Source organism: Oryctolagus cuniculus, chromosome 11, assembly GCF_964237555.1.
Source record: "Oryctolagus cuniculus chromosome 11, mOryCun1.1, whole genome shotgun sequence".
In the NCBI taxonomy this organism is placed as follows: Eukaryota; Metazoa; Chordata; class Mammalia; order Lagomorpha; family Leporidae; genus Oryctolagus; species Oryctolagus cuniculus.
The window spans coordinates 99,149,957-99,167,041 of record NC_091442.1 but is presented as its reverse complement, the minus strand read 5'-3'; the positions used below and the strand labels follow the sequence as shown (position 1 = coordinate 99,167,041).

Here is a 17,085-nt window from a genome sequence, read left to right as displayed (position 1 = left end):
TATGGATTTGTCTATTTGGTGTTATTACTAAACGGAGCTAAGAAATAGGAACTTTTCAATCTCTCTCCAAAGTGTGTCTCTTATTTTAGAGCTTATGTGTGAAGAATCCTTATTAGAGTATACTTGCAACTCTTAATTTTAATATGTGTGGTTTTTAAATTTTCATTTTTATTATAGTGGGTTCTTTTAAACTACAGTGAATAGCGTGAAAAGTGATGAAATAGGAAATTATCATTTATAAATTGTGCTTGGTCCCTTCCTTCCAGCCTTTGGTCAAAAAATTATTCCATAATTAATGTTTTATGGAGAGATTCTCTGTTCAGTAAACTCACTTAACTTAGAATAGAGCCTTAGAGTGAGAAAATAAAGAAAACAGCTTTACAGATATGAAATAGATATACAGAGCTAGTTGGTAAAACTTAGGTGTTTTAGCATAGAGGAATTGCAAGATTTTCCTTCTACTTGGGATCATGTTTATAGGTTGCATGGTGATCTAGCACACTAGTTCATCACAAGTCAAAAATCACAATATAGAAAAGTTACAGGTAAATTGTTCTTTGTTTCATTGTATCTAAGACTTCACTATGAATTGTTCCTTTAAGTTTATATATTTGTAATAAAAAATGCTGTTACTTTTTGTCCTCTCACTAACTGTAAGATAGATCCTGATTTCAGAGATGCTGTAATATAGAGGCAAGAATGAATGGTAATCCTATGTTTGAAACTTAGTTCGATCATTATTACTCATTTGACTTGAGTCAGGAAACTTCTTTGAGCTTTTTTTCCTTATGTGTACAAATTGGGTAATAAAATAGTATAATGTTAAGCATTCTTTATTTTCCCATCATCACTTCTCCCAGGAGGTAAGGGAGACAGATGCACTCTGAAAATATCACAAATTGATTCCATTATGATGATTGGTACTTACAGTGATAGAACCTAAGTGTAAGAATAGTGTTGGTATTTTAACTATATTGGTTTTTTAAAGTCTCATTAAGACCACTTCCAATCCTAAATTTTGTTATGCTTAATGTTTGACTTTCCAGTTATGTAGGATTCCTGCTTTTCTGATGATGTTTTAATACAGTATTATTCACAGTTAGTGGATCTTTTTTAAACAAGAGGTTGGATTTTGTGATACTTGACAAAAACAAGAACTTTTCACTGTAGTATTACTATTTTGAAGCAATAAAATATTCATAGCTTTAATTTTGTGTTCATTGTTTTTTCAGGAGTTTTCAAATCGCACTCAGTTGATAGGATGAAAAAATTTAAGAGAAGACTGTCCCTCACACTTCGAGGAAGCCAGACTATTGATGAATCACTGTCTGAATTGGCTGAACAAATGACTATTGAAGAAAGCAGTAGCAAAGATAATGGTAAATAATTGGGATGGCGAGATACTTCCCCTTTTAATTACATTGTAAAAAAATACTCTCCAGATAAGTTCATAATAGCTTTGTTTTATTTTATTATCAGTTTCTGTGGTTTCTTAGGAAACAGAAGACTGTGTAACTTTGCATGCTTGTTTGCTGGAATATTCTACTTTCACTCCAAAAATGTTACTGCATCTGGTTTCAAACCCTGAAGAATTCTGCTATACCACATATCTTTACATTCTTAATGAGATCTGTTATATAATATCCTGATTGTTCAATAAAGATGTTTAATTAACATTTAAATATTTCTGCTATGGTTATAATCTAACTTAAGACAGGTTAAATGTGCATAGGAAGTTTGTGAAATTCCTGTGTGTGGCTTTATCATAGTTCTGTAACATTGTATATGGGGCCAGCACTGTGGCATTGCTGGTTAAGATGCTGTCTGCGTTATGAGCATCCTCTATGGGTGCCAGTTTGAGTCCTGGCTGCTCCACTTCCCATCCAGCTCCATTGGTGCACCTGAGAAAGCAGCAGAAGATGGCTCAAGTGTTTGGGCTCCTGCACTCTCATGTTGGAGACCCAGATGAAGCTCCTGGCTTTGGCCTGGCCCAACTCCAGCCATGGTGAACATTTGGGGAGTGAACCAGTGAATGGAACACCTCTCTGTCTCTCTCTCCCTCACTCTCTTTCTGTGATTCTGCCTTTCAAATAAATAAATCATTAAAAAAGAAAAACCACTGTATATGTCTGTGGACTATTCACATATATTACAGAGCTCACATGAAAGAATTTTCATGTTTTTTCATTTTATGTTTATCACAAAATCTATCCATAGTATTGAAAGCATTTATTACTATAGGCATATAGGCATATAATTTTTCCCACATTTGGCAATGCTTCTCACAATGTAAAGTAGTAATACACAGATGTTAATATAAAATAAGAGCTTGTTGAATGGTTAAAATGCAACATCATGATGGAATTTATAGAGGAAGGCTACATATTCAAAACTGAAATTATCTTAGAGATGTCATAATAACCAGGAAGGAGCTTACATGAATTACCTCCATTGTGTCATGATATGTAGTGTATCTGGCAGGCCTTCCTTGCCTGTGCCTAAAATTCTGCTGTCTGATTTTTTTTATTGTGGCAGTGAGTAAAAGAATGAGTACCTCACAATGCTGACCCTGATAATATGTTTTTAATATGTTTCTTCCTGGTAATGGGTTTGCAGTTATTTAAAAACTCTTTATGGTGGGGCTGGCATTGTGGCACAGTGCGTTAAGCTGCCACCTGAGAGGCTGGCATCCCATAAGAGTGCCAGTTCAGGGTCCCAGCTGCTCTGTGTCTGATCCAGGTCCCTGCTAATGTGCCTGGGAAAGCAGCAGAAAATGGCCCAAGTACTTGGGTCTCTGCCACCTGTGTGGGAGACCCGGATGCAGTTCCTGGCTCTTGGCTGCTGTTTGGCCCAGCCATTGCAGCCATTTGGGGAGTGAACCAGCAGATAAGATTCATCCATTCTCTCTCTCTGTCTCTGTCTCTCTCTGTCTCTGTCTCTTCCCCTCTCCCTCCCTCTCTCTCTCTCTCCCTCTCTGTAACACTGCCTTTCAAATAAAATAAATCTTAAAAAAATTAAAATTTGGGGGAATAATTTCAGATCCTCTGAATTGATATGTACCTCAGTATTTCTCTTTTATTCACCAATGAACATTATTTTGAATGTCTGACAAATACAAACAGGGCCATGTGTTTTAATTCTGTAGCATGCTTAATCATAAGGCAAATACAGGATAATACATTGGAGAAGGAGTATAAAAACGAATCTTGAAAAACAAATAAGCAAATGGACAAAAAAACAGTGGAGTATAGTAGTTTGTAATTATTAGCTAGCTGATTATATGAGAAATGATAAAGTTTCAAATATTAATATTTTCTATAAGTGTACTTTCTTAGAAACCATTTTAATCTGAATACCTTGTAGAGATAGCCAAAGAAATGCAATTAAACATAATGATCTCTGTTACAACTTTTGTTTTGTTTTTTGTTTGCTTTCTCAATCCTTCTCATGTGTTCCTGAATCTTGGGCTGATAATGGAATGATTTTTGGATGCTTGAACCACAGAGCCTATTGTGAAGAATGGCAGGCCCCCGACGTCTCACAGTATGCATTCCTTCCTCCACCAGTACACAGGGTCTTTCAAGAAGCCCCCGTTGAGGAGACCACACAGCGTTATTGGAGGAAGCCTTGGCTCCTTCATGGCAATGCCCAGAAATGGAAGTAGATTAGGTAATTTGATTCTTTGTCTATTATATGTAACTTTCTGAGTGTAGGTCATGTACCTAGTTAGGTTTTAGCTGTATGGAAGTTAGCCATCTTTATTTTCTGATTTCTCTTGTCTAATAAAATTCAAGTTGAGAACAGGAGAAATAGCGAAAAGATGGAAAATTCCAGACAAATAAAAGTGTGAATACTACATAGAAATAATATTTGAAAACCTATCAGTCAGGAAGTAAACACACCTCATAAGAAGTGAATGCAGGATTTCAAGATAAATGACAGCTTAGGCTGATGCTTAACTCTAAAGATTACCATACTATAGCCTAATGCAATAATTAGCATATATGGTTATCACTTGAATTGTTATTATTTTATCACTGTGTAGCTTTAAGTATCTAGGAACGATATATATTTTCAGTTTTCTATATCTGATGGTTGATATCTCTGGTCTTTTTTGATGTCTTATTACTGTGTTTTAATTTTTAAAATATTTTTAAGCATAACTATTTTATCATCTTAAAAGATAATTATGTTTATTTAAGTTCCTGAGGGTTTCACCTTGCTATTTAGTTGATCTGGTTACTCTGGCTATGGCAGATTATTTCCTCATGTGTTTTGTTAATTTGGAGAGTATGAGATTATCCACGGTGGGGACCTTTTAGTCTTACAGGGTACAACTTGTTTCATGAGAAACAGTTGTTAAATTTTAAGGAATTTTGTAGCTGATTATTAAATATAGCTATTAATGAATTGTAAAGTATGCAAACAAGCTGAATTTTAAAAAAGTAATGAATATGCAAAAGTCATTAGATCCTAGTTGTTTTACTGCTTTCTATTAATGTCTGTGTTTGTGGCAGTTATTTGTTTCTATTGTGTCTCTGTAGCCAAAATTCTATATAATAAAAGTGTACTACTATACATTTTTTTCCCAACTACATGTTCAGTGATGTTGTGTTGGGTAGCTTGAAATCAGTCACAGGTGGAATATTTACCTCATGGAATCCTAACACTGCAGATCATGGCTTGATTTATTTTGTGGACTGTCAAGACCAAGGACTTGCAAATGATTTCTGTAAAGGGCCAGTTAGTAGGGTTTTTAGGTTTCATGTATATATATTCTCTGTTGCTATTCTTCTTTTGTTTAGTGCCCTCTTTAAAAACGTAAATACCATTTTTTGCTCAGGCAGCGTACAAAAACAAGCCTTGCTTATTCTTCACTCATCGCCTAATCTTGGCCTGGACTTGTGATACTGAAAATATTAGTAATTCAGGTTAAATTTAAGAGTTTGTTTCTGCACCTTGAGAATAACACAAAAATTGAACACATAATATTCTGCTAATTCCCCAAAACTGCTACCTGGTTCAGCTAAGAGGTCCTTTACTGCACTGATAAATGAGTGAGGTTGTGACATAAGCTTTCATTGTTTCATTTTTGTGTTGATCAAATGAAACTGTTAGCCTGTAGTCCTGTTGGAACTATACATGTTTGTTAATGACATGAATAATTTCTTAATTGAATCATATGGTACTCAAGTATTCATTCATGGTCTAAGATTAATAAACTTCTTTTGTAGTCCTTATGCAGCAGGACATAGAATTTTTTTCTTCTGTCTGCCTTTAAGATTCAGAGATGTAGCACTTAGAGAGTGGGTCTTTCTAGAGAAAGATCTCACAACTCAGACCAAGGCTTCATCTTTTAGCCCAGTGTGGCAGCTAAAACCCAGTACCTTCTTATCAAGATGAGCAACCCCTCCCAAGGAAAAGAATCAATTTATACATGAGAGCTTTACGTTTTCAGTTCTCTGTTTTTGCTTCCTGAGTATTATCCTCATATTCTTGCAAACTCAGCTGAACAATTTTTATAGTAGCATATATAATAAGAATTTCCTTGAAGAAGGAAGATTTTCAGATTCTACTAGGCTTGATTAAGTTATCATTAACATTTTGAAAGTGTGACAGAAAAAAATATGTGAGTCAGATGACTTAAATGTCAAATTTTACTAGGTTAGAAATCAGTCATCAATATATTAAATACTGCTGCCAAGTTAATTTTTTCACTGCATAATTTTTTCAAGAAATATTAGTGTCATTGAAATATTTTCTGAAATTAAATATTGAGCTATTAGAGGCTATTACCTTTTGCAACTGCTTATGAGTGCAAGTTGGCATTTTCTCAATTTTGAGTTACCAAGACAAAAATACAGATATAAAGTTAATTCCAAGATTGATTTGATAACAGACTTTCATATAAGCAGTTCTCGTATTCTTAAGTAAATATTGTTTATTAAGAGCTTAAATTTATATTCGTAAAATACTTTTAAGTGTTTCACACATAAATATTTCATGAAACATTTCATTGGAAAAAGAGGTCTAATTAGCGATAATCCATTCTTTGATATTTAGTTAATATTTAGTTCATTTGAGTATTTATTGAACACATTCTAGTGCTAAAAGCTTTGTTAAGTTCTGGAAATACAAAGTGAATAAGCCAGATCTGTCACCCAAGATCTTATAATGTGGTATATAATCACATCCAAAAATGCTCTTCAGTGCAGTGAATATGGACACAGTAGTCATTTGTGTATGAGATTAGAAAAGACTTCACTGTGTTGATACAGGAGCATAGTTTTGAAGAATAAGCCTGTGTTTGCCTGGTTGAGAAAATGGGGGACAGTTCTTTTAGGGTTTTAAGCCATTGCAGTATGAAACAACATGATGCTCTTTAGGGCAAGAATAATTGTGTAGAGAGAAATAGTGGCAAAGATGAGTTCTAGATCTAGCATTTGTTTCTAGTTTCTCAGTAGATGAATTGGAGAATGATGTAGATATATAAGCAAGCATACAAGTAGGCAGGTTGGCTTTTTAATAGTCCCAATGAAATCAATCACCCTCTCCTTTACCTCCATTTAATTTTTGTGAATATGGACACAGTAGTCATTTGTGTATGAGATTAGAAAAGACTTCACTGTGTTGATACAGGAGCATAGTTTTGAAGAATAAGCCTGTGTTTGCCTGGTTGAGAAAATGGGGGACAGTTCTTTTAGGGTTTTAAGCCATTGCAGTATGAAACAACATGATGCTCTTTAGGGCAAGAATAATTGTGTAGAGAGAAATAGTGGCAAAGATGAGTTCTAGATCTAGCATTTGTTTCTAGTTTCTCAGTAGATGAATTGGAGAATGATGTAGATATATAAGCAAGCATACAAGTAGGCAGGTTGGCTTTTTAATAGTCCCAATGAAATCAATCACCCTCTCCTTTACCTCCATTTAATTTTTATTTCTATCAGGACATATAACATAATCCAGCTTGTAGGGTGATAGGAGTATGTTTCTGTACCCAACAGCCTGTTGAGCTTTTACAAGTTAGAAACTAGTTCTTACAATTTTAAAGTTAGAATATTCAAAGAACTAGCTTCATTTTTCTGTAGCTCCAAAGACATATTTAATTGAATTATAAACGAAATAAGAGGGAAAATATCAAGCTTCTATTCCAGATCTGTTTCTAAGTTATGTGACCTTTAGAAAGTCATTTAACCTTTCAAGTGTCAGTTTCCAGATCTGGAAAATGAGATTGCTGATTAATTCTCAAGTATTATTTCCAGTCTATAATTTTTATTACTCAACTTTTGATAACATGAATGCTAGTTTGTTCATAATCTGAGAGTATAAAAGGATTTTTTATTACTTTTTAAGAAATTTGATTTGTGTTTTGAGCTATGAACTGCACCTGTGCACCCAAAATGTAAAAGACATTTATGCTATGATTTTTAAATGTTGATTTGTCTCCTCTTTGTCCTTATTGCTAATGTACGATATATATCTCTAAGTTCAATGTCTCATTTTCTGATATAGATATTGTTCATGAAAATTTAAAAATGGGATCAGATGGTGAGAGTGACCAAGCCTCTGGGACATCATCTGATGAAGTCCAGTCACCTACTGGTGTTTGTCTCAGAAATCGTATACATAGACGGATCTCAATGGAGGTAACCGTTTAAAAAGCCTACAGTTGTCGCATGTACCTGTATTTGTGTATGTAACTACTCATTTGAAAATTTTCATGAAGGCGAACGACACTTGTAAGGGAGATTTTTCTTTGTGATTTTGTGTTGTAACCTGTGAACATTTCTTTTTTTTTCTAATTACTCTCCCAAAGCAAGTACACATTAATTATAATTGTTCACATTTTATGAAATTTTAGGTTCTCTGTCAAGGAAAAGTGATATTTTTATTCTAGAAATCCAGGACAATATTAGCAGTCTTTCTTTAGAAAAAAATTAACTTTAATTGTATTTCTTTGATTCATCTTAATACTTCTTATTTTATATATACATATACATAATTTCAAATTTTAAGAGGCATGAATAAAATAAATAACTTTTTTTAACTCTTGCTTTTTATATTACAAATCTATGGGTATCATTTCCTTTGTAGTTCATTATATCTGTGAATTGCTGTAGTGTGTTTAAGTTGTTTCTCCATGTAAAGGAATAGAAATTCTCAGTGTTAAAACCCTGAGAAGAAGTTGATTATAACCGTTAACATTTTAGTATGTACTGTATATTAAACTAGTTTTCTGGAAACAAAAATTTAACATGTTTTGGAATAAAGGTACTGTTAGTTTTTCAGTGCTGTTGCGACAATGAGGAGAGCTCTGTCTTTTATTTTTAAGATTTATTTATGTGTTGGGGCAGGTGATGTGGTTCAGCAGGTTAAAGCAACAGAGTGGGCCTCCCGTATCAGTGCCAGTTTGTGTCCTTCCTGCTGCTCCACTTCCAATCCAGCTCCCTGCTAATGTGCCTGGGAAAACAGGAAGGATGGCCCAAGTGTTTGGGCCCCCCTGCAGCTTTGTAGAAGACCCAGAGGAAGCTCCTGGGCTCTGGCTTTGACCTTGCCATTTGGGAGTGAACCAGCGAATGAAAGAGTTGTCTCTTTTGTTTCTCTCTGTAACTTTTCATTTCAATAAATAAAATCAATCCTTTTTTAAAAAAGGGATTTATTAAAATGAAAAGCAGAGAAACAGATGGGTGACTAGAAGAGGGGGAGGGAAAGGGAGGGGGGAGAAGGGAGGAGAGGGGAGGGGAGGAAGGGAGGGAGAGGGGCAGACACTTTTTTTTTTTTTGGACAGAGTTATAGGCAGTGAGAGAGAGAGACAGAGAGAAAGGTCTTCCTTCCGTTGGTTCACCCCACAAATGGCCGCTACGGCCAGCCAGGTGCTTCCTCCTGGTCTCCCATGCGGGTGCAGGGGCCCAAGCATTTGGGCCATCCTCCACTGCACTCCCGGGCCACAGCAGAGAGCTGGACTGGAAGAGGAACAACTGGGACAAGAACTTGGTGCTCATATGGGATGCCGGCGCCGCAGGCAGAGGATTAACCAAATGAGCCACAGCACCGGCCCCCAGACTCACTTTCTGTCTTCACTCCCCAAATGGCCACAACAGACAGGCATGGGCCAGGCCAAAGCCAGAAGCTAGAAGTACATGTGGATCACCCACATGGGTCACAGCAACACAAGTAGTTGGACCAATTTTGCTGCCTTCCCAGTCACTTTAGCAGGAACCTGGGCCAGAAGTGGAATATTCAGGACTAGAACTGGTACTCTAACAGGAGATGCCAGTGTTGTAAGCTGCATCTTAACCCCCTATACTTTACCACTAGCCATGGATCTGTCCTATTGTTTAAATCAGTTAAGTAAAACAGTAACAGTTTTCTAAATGATAACATTTTCAACCTTGAGATCAACTTGATATCTATTTATATATCACAATAATATTAAGAAGATTGCATATTTTTCTTCATAATAGGTATGATTTTTCTTTATCATATGTTTATATGTTTAAAGGATTTATTTGCTATTAAGGTCCATATCTGGAATTTGATTCTTATATTTAGCTATATTTGTTTTTTTATCCAAAGGTGGCACATTCTAGATTATATAATTTTTATAGTATGCTTTAATATCTAGAAATACTTTATCTTTTCCCTATGCATATATATATACAGATGGCCATACCTTTGTAACAGTAGTTCAACATCTGATTTTTCAACTTTACAATGACATGAAAGTGATCTGCATTCACTGGGAACTGTAGTTAGCAGTTTTTTTGAATTTTTTGAGTTTTGACTTTTTTTCCTGGGCTAGTGATATACATTTGGGTACCTTTCTTTTTTTGTTTCTTTTTTTTTTTTTTTTTAAGGTTTATTATTTATTTGAAAGGCAGAGAGACAGAGTGAGGTCTTCATCCGCTGGTTTACTCCCCAAATGGCTGCAATGGCTGGAGCTGCACTATCCGAAGCCAGGAGCTTCTTACAGGTCTCCCATTTGGGTGCAGGGGCCTAAGGGCTTGGGCCATCTTCTGCTGCTTTCCCAGGCCATAGTAGAGAGCTGGATCAGAAGTGGAGCAGCCGGGACTGGAACCGGTGCCTGTAAGGGATGCTGACACTGCAGGTAGCAGCTTTTCCCACTATGCCATAGCGCCGGCCCCTGGGTAATTTTCTTGTGATGCTGGACGGTAGCAATGAGTCATAGCTCTCAGACAGCCATGTAATTATACAAGGGTTAACAGTTGCAACTTGACACTGGACTGTGTTGCTTAGCTATAGTATTTGGTAGATGTGTATTAAATGTATTTTGACTAACATTTTCAAATCATGGTGGGGTTATCAGAATGTAACTGCATTAGAAGTGAAGAGCTTCTGTGTCATTCTAGAATGCTTTGGAATTTTTTTTTTCACTTATTCAAGATCAAATTTAGATGTTTTCTTTTTTCCTAATGATCTTTTTCAGTGCTATGAAAAATATAAAATTAATATGGGAAGAACCAGTATATTTGCATTAGTTTTAGCATTTTAGGAACATAGTATGTTTCTACTGAAGTCTTAAATCTCTCCGTAAATATATAGCTCCTATACCTCTCCATTCTGTTTCATGGTTTGATTACTATTAAAAGGAGAGATTTCTTTTATAGAATTTATATTTCTTAATGTGACAAGGTAGACAGGTTCCCTATCAAGTTTATCTCAATTTATATTCTATAATTAAATGAATAGAAATGCCTCTTCTTTCCAGTAATATTACATGAATAAAATATATTTTTCAAATTTTCACCTTGTTTGAAAGACAGAGATCCTTTACCCACTGGTTCACTCCCCAGTTGCCCACGACAACCAAAGCTGGGCCAGCTTGAAGCCCAGAACTCCACCTGATTTTCCCATCTGGAGTACTTGAGCTATTACCTGTTGCTTCCCAGAATGAAAATTGGCAGGAACTTGAAGCAGACACTCTGATATGGGATGTGGGCATTCCAAGTAGCAGCTTAAACCACTGCTCCGAATGCCTGATGCTCGACCAAAATATTTTAAATCTCTTTAACTGTGTATTATCAAAATCATGTAATATCTAATTGGTTAATTATTTAAACTGATGACGTTTTGTGATAATCTTTGCCTATTCCTGCTGTTTGATATAATCATTCAGAGTAAATTTTAAGTTTAATTTACCAATGAGACAGCAAAGAAATGACTGGGTTTGCAAAGGACCATTTCTGTAAAACTACATTGTATGCCTTGCTTAAAATAAATACTTTACCTTCAAGATACTATACTTGTATTTAATCAATATAGTTAACTTTGCAACTGCAGTGAAACTTTATGGTTTCTCACTGCTACAAAATCATATATTAGACCCCATAAATTCAAAAGTCAGAAACCCTTTGTTTTTTTCTGTTATTTATTTATTTATTTATTTGACAGGTAGAGTTATATACAGTGAGAGAGAGAGAGACAGAAAGGTCTTCTTTCCATTGATTCACTCCCCAAAAGGCTGCCACAGCCAGTGCTGAGCCAGCCCGAAGCCAGGAGCCAGGTGCTTCTCCCTGGTCTCCCATGCGGGTGAAGGGGCCCAAGCACTTGGGCCATCCTCCACTGCCCCCCCCCCCAGGCCACAGCAGAGAGCTGGACTGGAAGAGGAGCAACAGGGACTAGAACCCGGTGCCCATATGGGATGCCGGCACCACAGGCGGAGGATTAACCAAGTGAGCCAGGGCGCCGGCCCCTTGTCTTTAGTGTTTTTTATTACCTTCTCTCTCTTTCTCTCCTAAGGATTTAAATAAGCGGTTATCACTGCCTGCAGACATCAGAATACCTGATGGATATCTTGAAAAGCTGCAAATCAACAGTCCACCATTTGATCAGCCAATGAGCCGAAGGTCTCGTAGAGCTTCCTTAGTAAGTTTTTGGTTTCCTAGACCTATAGCATTGAATCTGCTTATTTGAATTTTTGGTTGTAAACATTTTAAATTAACTTTATCTATCTATCTATCTATCTATCTACCTATCTACCTATCTAGAGCTTTTGAGTAACTCAATTTTATTACATTGCTCTCTGTATGTTATCAGTTCCTATTCTTAAGGGTTTATTGGAACCCTTAAGATACAGCCACAGGATGCATATTGGAATAGGATTTAAGTTATATTTTATTTTTGGTAGATTTTATTGATAATATGCTATGTGTACAGAATATGTATAAGATATATAATTATGCTAATATACAGAGAAATATGTAAATGACAATTGTATACTTGGTGATTTTTAGGAATATTAACATACCTTTATAACCAGTATTCATATCAATAAAAATTTTTTTTTAATCCATTAACTTCCTTCTGCTACCTTTTTCTTCACTTGATGCCTCCCACTTCCTTAACTATAGCCATAATTCCTGCCTTGTAACACCAAAGGATGAGTTTCACCCACCAGTGTCACCCTGTTTTGGTAATCCTATTTTTATAGTATATTTTGACATTTGGGCATTCTTTATTGTTTTAAAAATATTTACTATTTTCCTGACAATTCTTATTTAAGCTTTCAAACTTTATATAATCATGAATATATAAATAAAGTACATTTCATACACATATATAGGAATACGTCCTTATACAAAGTTTATATATATATATGTATATTATACAAGGAGATCTTCAAAAAGTTAAACTATGTATGTATTTTGAAGTCTTTTGGCATCAAAATGAAACTTACCTTTTAATTCAATTTCCACAAACTTTTTGAAGTGCCTGTGTATAATATTTATCTCAACATGCATTATTATCAAGGTTGGCTTTTTTGGGTCAATGTTAGGTTTGAATTTCATCTGTGTTGTTGCATGTAGTTACAGTTCATTTATTCATATTCTTGCATAATGTTCCATTATATGAGTATGTTGTACTGTTTTGGATATTGTACATTATCCATTCCCCTATTGATAAGCATTCAAGTTGTTGTTTTCATTTTTTACTATTAACAAATAGTGTTTCTATCACCATTCCAAAAATATGTGCATATTTTTGGTTAGTGTATGTAAACATTTCTGTTGGGTGCATATCTAGAAATAGAATTGTTGGATTGTGCTGCATGCATATGTTCGCTCTTTTTAGAAACAATCAAAACAGATTTTCATAGTGGTTGTACTGATTTATACTTTTTTAAAAAGATTTTTATTTATTTATTTGGAAGTCAGAGTTATAGAGAGAAGAGAGGCAGAGAGGGAAAGAGAGCAAGATCTTCCATCTGATGGAGCTGAAATCTACTTCTGCATGATTAAAAAGAGAGAAGCCATTAACCAGAAACCCTCTCATTTTCTGAATGATAAATGTACAAACCTACATATACTCACTCTATTCTTTCAATGTTGAGGAGTTGTCCTTCCTATCCCATAGTCTCAAGATGCTTAAATGCGTTATGCTTGTATGTTCATATATATTCAGACTTTCTTTTTTTATTTATTTATTTATTTATTTATTTATTTTTTGAAAGTCAGAGTTACACAGAGAGAGGACAGGCAGAGAGAGAGAAAGGTCTTCCGTCCGATGGTTCACTCCTCAGATGGCTGCAACGGCTGGAGATGTGCCGATCCAAAGCCAGGAGCCAGGAGCTTCTTCCAGGTCTCCACGCGGGTGCAGGGACCCAAGGACTTGGGCCATCTTATACTGCTTTTCCAGGCTGTAGCAGAGAGCTGGATTGGAAGTGGAACCGCCGGGACGCAAACCGGCACCCCTATGGGTTGCCAGCACTGTAGGCGGTGGCTTTACCTGCTACAACACAGCACCAGCCCCCACAAGCATTATTTTTTTAAAAAAGATTTATTTATTTGAAAAAGAGCTGGATGGGAAATGGAGCAGCTGGGACTCAAACCGGTGCCCATATGGGATGCCGGCGCTTTAGGCCAGGGCATTAACCGCTGCACCACAACACCGGCCCCCAGACTACCTTTCTTACTGTCCTTCCCATTGACTTTTTTTTTTTTAAGATTTATTTATTTACTCAAAAGTCAGTTACGCAGAGAAAGGGAAAGGTGTCCTCCATTCAGTGGTTCACTCCCCAGTTGGCCTCAACTGCTGGAGCTGAGCTGATCCGAAGCTAAGAGTCAGGAGCTTCTTTCAGGTCTCCTACATGGATGCAGGGTCCCAAGGGCTTGGGCCATTTTCTACGGCTTTCCCAGGCCATAGCAGAGAACTGGACTGGAAGTGGAGCAGCCGGGATATGAACTGGCGCCCACATGGGATGCTGGAATCTTTAAAAAAAAGTGGCAGCTTTACCCACTAGGCCACAGCACCAGTCCTCTCCCATTGACTTTTTTTTTTTTTTTTTTTTTTTGACAGGCAGAGTGGACAGTGAGAGAGAGAGACAGAGAAAAAGGTCTTCCTTTTGCCGTTGGTTCACCCTCCAATGGCCGCTGCGGCCGGCACGCTGTGGCCGGCGCACCGCACTGATCTGATGGCAGGAGCCAGGTGCTTCTCCTGGTCACCCATGGGGTGCAGGGCCCAAGCACTTGGGCCATCCTCCACTGCACTCCCTGGCCACAGCAGAGAGCTGGCCTGGAAGAGGGGCAACTGGGACAGAATCCGGCACCCCGACCGGGACTAGAACCCGGTGTGCTGGCGCCGCAAGGCGGAGGATTAGCCTAGTGAGCCGCGGTGCCGGCCCCCATTGACTTTTAAATAAACTTTTAGGGTGGGAATATGGGTAGGAGGGAGGGTAGAGTGAGAGGAATAGCTGTGTTCCTAAATTTGTATATATGAAATGCATAAAGTTTGTATACCTTAAATAAAATTGAAGAGGATACCACTCCTCCGCCTTGTGGCGCGGGCACACCGGCTTCTAGTCCCGGTCGGGGCGCCGGATTCTGTCCCGGTTGCCCCTCTTCCAGGCCAGCTCTCTGCTGTGGCCCGGGAGTGCAGTGGAGGATGGCCCAAGTGCTTGGGACCTGCACCTGCATGGGAGACCAGGAAAAGCACCTGGCTCCTGGCTCCTGCCTTCGGATCAGCACGGTGTGCCGGCCGCAGCGCGTCGGCTGTGGCGGCCATTGGAGGGTGAACCAACGGCAAAGGAAGACCTTTCTGTCTGTCTGTCTCTCTCACTCTCCACTCTGTCATAAAAAAAAAAAAAAAAAAAAAAAAAAAAAGAGGATACCACTATTATATTTAGTCATAATATCTAATGTTAAAGATATTGGTTGTGGATCAGTGACATGTTACTCAGTATTCATTTATGCTTAAGAAATAAAATGTTTTAATTTTTGACATTTAGTTAAGACTAACGGAAAAACTTGCGTAGATAGTCAGGATTCATCAGAGCTTTGTTGAACTTACAATGAAGGAATACGTAGTGTTTTGTGAGACTGTTAAGTTCAACTTTAGTAGAATGAAAGTGCATATGAGAATTTTCCTCATTGTATTAAAATTAGAGATTATACACATTTTAAGAGTTTTAACCCATCCTGAAGAATGAGTGTTTAGATTCCTCCTTCCTGGCTTTCCCACTATAGAACATACTGTAGTCCTTATTTCTAAGAGTAGATGAGAAAATAGTATATCAAGTCATGTCTCTCAGAAATAAATACATTTTGGGATATGGAAGATGAGGTTCACATACAATTTCTTTTTAAAGGTTGATTTACTTATTTGAAAGAGTTGCATAAAGAAAGATCTTCCATTTGCTAGTTCACTCCCCAGATGGCCGCAGTGGCCAGGGCTGGGCCAGGCCAAAGCCAAGAGCCGGGAGCTAGGAACTTCTTCCATTCCTCCCACATGGATAGTAGGGGCCCAGGTACTTGAGTTGTCTTCTGCTGCTTTTCCCCTGTCATTGGCAGGGAGCTGAATAGGAGGTGGAATAGCCTGGAATTGAACTTGCACTGATATTCGATGCTGGAATTTCAGGCAGTGGCTTTACCCGCTATGCCACAGTGCCACCCCCCCCCCCCACACAGACAATTTACCTTTGGTATATTGTAAATAAGATAAAAGTAGTCTTGTATTGATGGTAATAGTAATTTTTTATATGACAAAATAACCAAGTAGGATAGAGGGTCTTAATCTTTTCTGCTTCTCACATGGCTAAGGGATACAGTACCTTTCTATCAGTAACAGTAATTTAGTAATTCCCACAGGGAGGAAAATGGATGCATGAAAAAACCTGCCTCTGCTCTTTAATTCTTATATAAGTATTCACTTTTAAAATGGCTTATATAAGGGGGCTGGCGCTGTGACGCAGTGAGTTAAAGCCTTGGCCTGCAGTGCTGGTATCCTAATATGCGATGGTTTGAGTACCGGCTGTTCCACTTACAATCTAGCTCTCTGCTAATCTGCCTGGGAAAGCAGTGGAGGAGGTCCCAAGTCCTAGGGCCCCTGCACCCACATGGGAGACCCGGAAGAGGCTCCTGGCTTTGGATCAGCTCAGCTCCAGCCATTGCGCACAAGTAGGGAGTGAACCAGCAGATGGAAGACCTCTCTGTCTCTACTTCTCTCTGTAACTCTTTCAAATAAATAAAATAAATCTTAAAAAAAAAAATTGGCTTATGTAAAACCTCTGGACATACTTCACTTGTTTGGAAGCTAAATTAGAACTGCATTTCCAACATGTTAATACATCTTTGGGACTGTGTACTGCAGAATTGTGTTGCTAGATCCAAAGTAAAAAAACTCCTACTGACACTTGATAACCAGTTTTAAGTTACACTGAACCATAGGGAGGCTGTTATAATTTTTATATATGTATATGTTTTAATTTACATATGCTTATGTTGTTAAGAGTCATCTGAATAGGAATTTGCTTGGAGTTGCCAAAGAGTGAAGTATTTTCTTGAAATGATGAAGTGAAAAAATTAATTTGTCTAGAAAGCAGAATTAAGGGAGTTTTTAAAATATAATAAAATACAAAGCAGTTTCTAATTGTTTTTATGAAACTTAAGTTCTTTAAATATCCTAAAATAATCTAAGGTGTAACTTAGTCAAAACTGTGAGCTCATGAAAGTGAGCTGTCTTTTTCGCTGTATCCCTAGCACCTAGTATTGTGTTTGGTAGATGTGGAATAAATGAGCTTTGTCCTCTGTCCTCTGAATAATTTCTGTAGGAGAGCATGCCAGCAAGCTA

At 37.3% G+C, this 17,085-nt stretch overlaps 1 protein-coding gene across 2 annotated transcripts in view; it reads left to right on the top strand.

The window, feature by feature from the left end:
* Positions 1-17,085, top strand: part of CDK17 (cyclin dependent kinase 17) — a 104,654-nt gene that overhangs the window by 65,518 nt on the left and 22,051 nt on the right. Inside the window, exons 2-5 of one of the 2 annotated variants that reach the window (XM_051845785.2) lie at positions 1,233-1,379; positions 3,567-3,669; positions 7,513-7,646; positions 11,761-11,886. In XM_051845785.2, coding sequence (XP_051701745.1) covers positions 1,377-1,379; positions 3,567-3,669; positions 7,513-7,646; positions 11,761-11,886 — 366 coding nt within the window. In that variant the 5' untranslated portion in view covers positions 1,233-1,376. Of the gene's footprint in view, positions 1-1,232; positions 1,380-3,504; positions 3,670-7,512; positions 7,647-11,760; positions 11,887-17,085 lie in introns of both variants that reach the window. The other variant, XM_008256919.4, reaches the window with a different exon arrangement.